Source organism: Emiliania huxleyi (genome assembly GCF_000372725.1).
Source record: "Emiliania huxleyi CCMP1516 unplaced genomic scaffold EMIHUscaffold_5529, whole genome shotgun sequence".
Taxonomy (NCBI): Eukaryota; Haptophyta; order Isochrysidales; family Noelaerhabdaceae; genus Emiliania; species Emiliania huxleyi.
In genome coordinates, this window is record NW_005197856.1 from 232 (window position 1) to 1563 (window position 1332).

General features: G+C 73.0%; 1 protein-coding gene across 1 annotated transcript; it reads left to right on the forward strand.

The window, feature by feature from the left end:
• Positions 1-971: 971 nt before the first annotated feature.
• Positions 972-1214, forward strand: EMIHUDRAFT_50586 (hypothetical protein; the record flags this gene model as incomplete). The annotated part of the gene is made up of 1 exon (XM_005765411.1): positions 972-1214. A coding segment is annotated over one exon (243 nt), but the record flags the coding sequence as incomplete, so codon positions are not given.
• Positions 1215-1332: the final 118 nt, after the last annotated feature.

Consider the following 1332-nt stretch of genomic DNA (forward strand, 5'->3'; position numbering starts at 1 on the left):
TTGCCTGCCCCCTAGACCAGCAGACTGTAGACCTGCAGACTGTTAGACCTCCCGTGTTTTGGGGGGCCACCCTTTTTTTATTTGGCCCCCCCCCCCCCCCCCTCTCCGCCAGCGCGCGTACCGCCCTCACCACCCTCCTCTGGGAGGCCGTCTACCGCGTCCGCCCTCAGACGGTGCCGGCCGAGTCGCACCCGAGTCGCAACCTCCGAGAGACACGCGGCTCGGGCTCCACCCCCCTGGGGGATGACCCACCCCCCTGGGGGATGACCCACCCCCCTGGGGGATGACCCACCCCCCTGGGGGATGACCCACCCCCCTGGGGGAGGATAGGTGGGGGGCTGCCGCCCGCAGCGGCTGCGGCCCTACCTCGAGGCCAAGGGCTGGCGGGTGGTCCGCTCGCAGCGCACTCTCCCCGCGGGCTTCCCTTGGATGGTCAGCGAGGTGTGAGGCCGCCGCCGCCGCCACTGCCACCACCATCCCACCACCACCACCCGCGCTGCCGCATCGCCGCCGCATCGCCAAGGGCACGCCCCCTCCGGGGGCCGCTTCCCCACCCCCGCTGCTCCCCGCGTCATCCCTCTCGCCCGCCCTCCGCCTCGCCCGCCTCCGCCTCGCCCGCCTCCGCCTCGCCCGCCAGTGCGCGGCCGAGGGACGCACGTTGCTTCGCTCGCCCCTCACTCACCCCTCTTCCGGCACAGGTGATCGCCGCCCGCCCGCCGCTGCCGAGGTAGAGGCGCGCGGAGGGCGAGCGGCGCGCGTCCGTCGGCGAGGGCGAGGCCGCCGGGCGGGCGGACGAGGAGGGCGGCGAGGGCGGCCATGCTGCGCGGGCGGGCGAGTGGGCGCGAGGTCCCTCGGGGCGGCTTGCAGCGCGCCGCTGCAGGGGTTTGCCCTTCACCCGCACTCGAATCCCAGGGAAACTGGCCCTCCGGCGGCGAGGAGGGGCACCAACCACACAACCAACACAAGCAGACATGTCTGGACGCGGAAAGGGCGGCAAGGGCCTCGGCAAGGGCGGCGCGAAGCGCCACCGCAAGGTGCTGCGCGACAACATCCAGGGCATCACCAAGCCCGCCATCCGCCGCCTCGCGCGCCGCGGCGGCGTCAAGCGCATCTCGGGCCTCATCTACGAGGAGACGCGCGGCGTCCTCAAGGTGTTCCTCGAGAACGTGATCCGCGACGCGGTCACCTACACCGAGCACGCGCGCCGCAAGACCTCGCCACCGCCCATTGGACGTCGTCCTAACGCGGCTCAAAGCGCCCAGGGGCCCGCCACGCCTCTTACGGGACTTTCCGGCGGGCCTAAAACCAAACCTCGGTCCAACCCACCCCCAA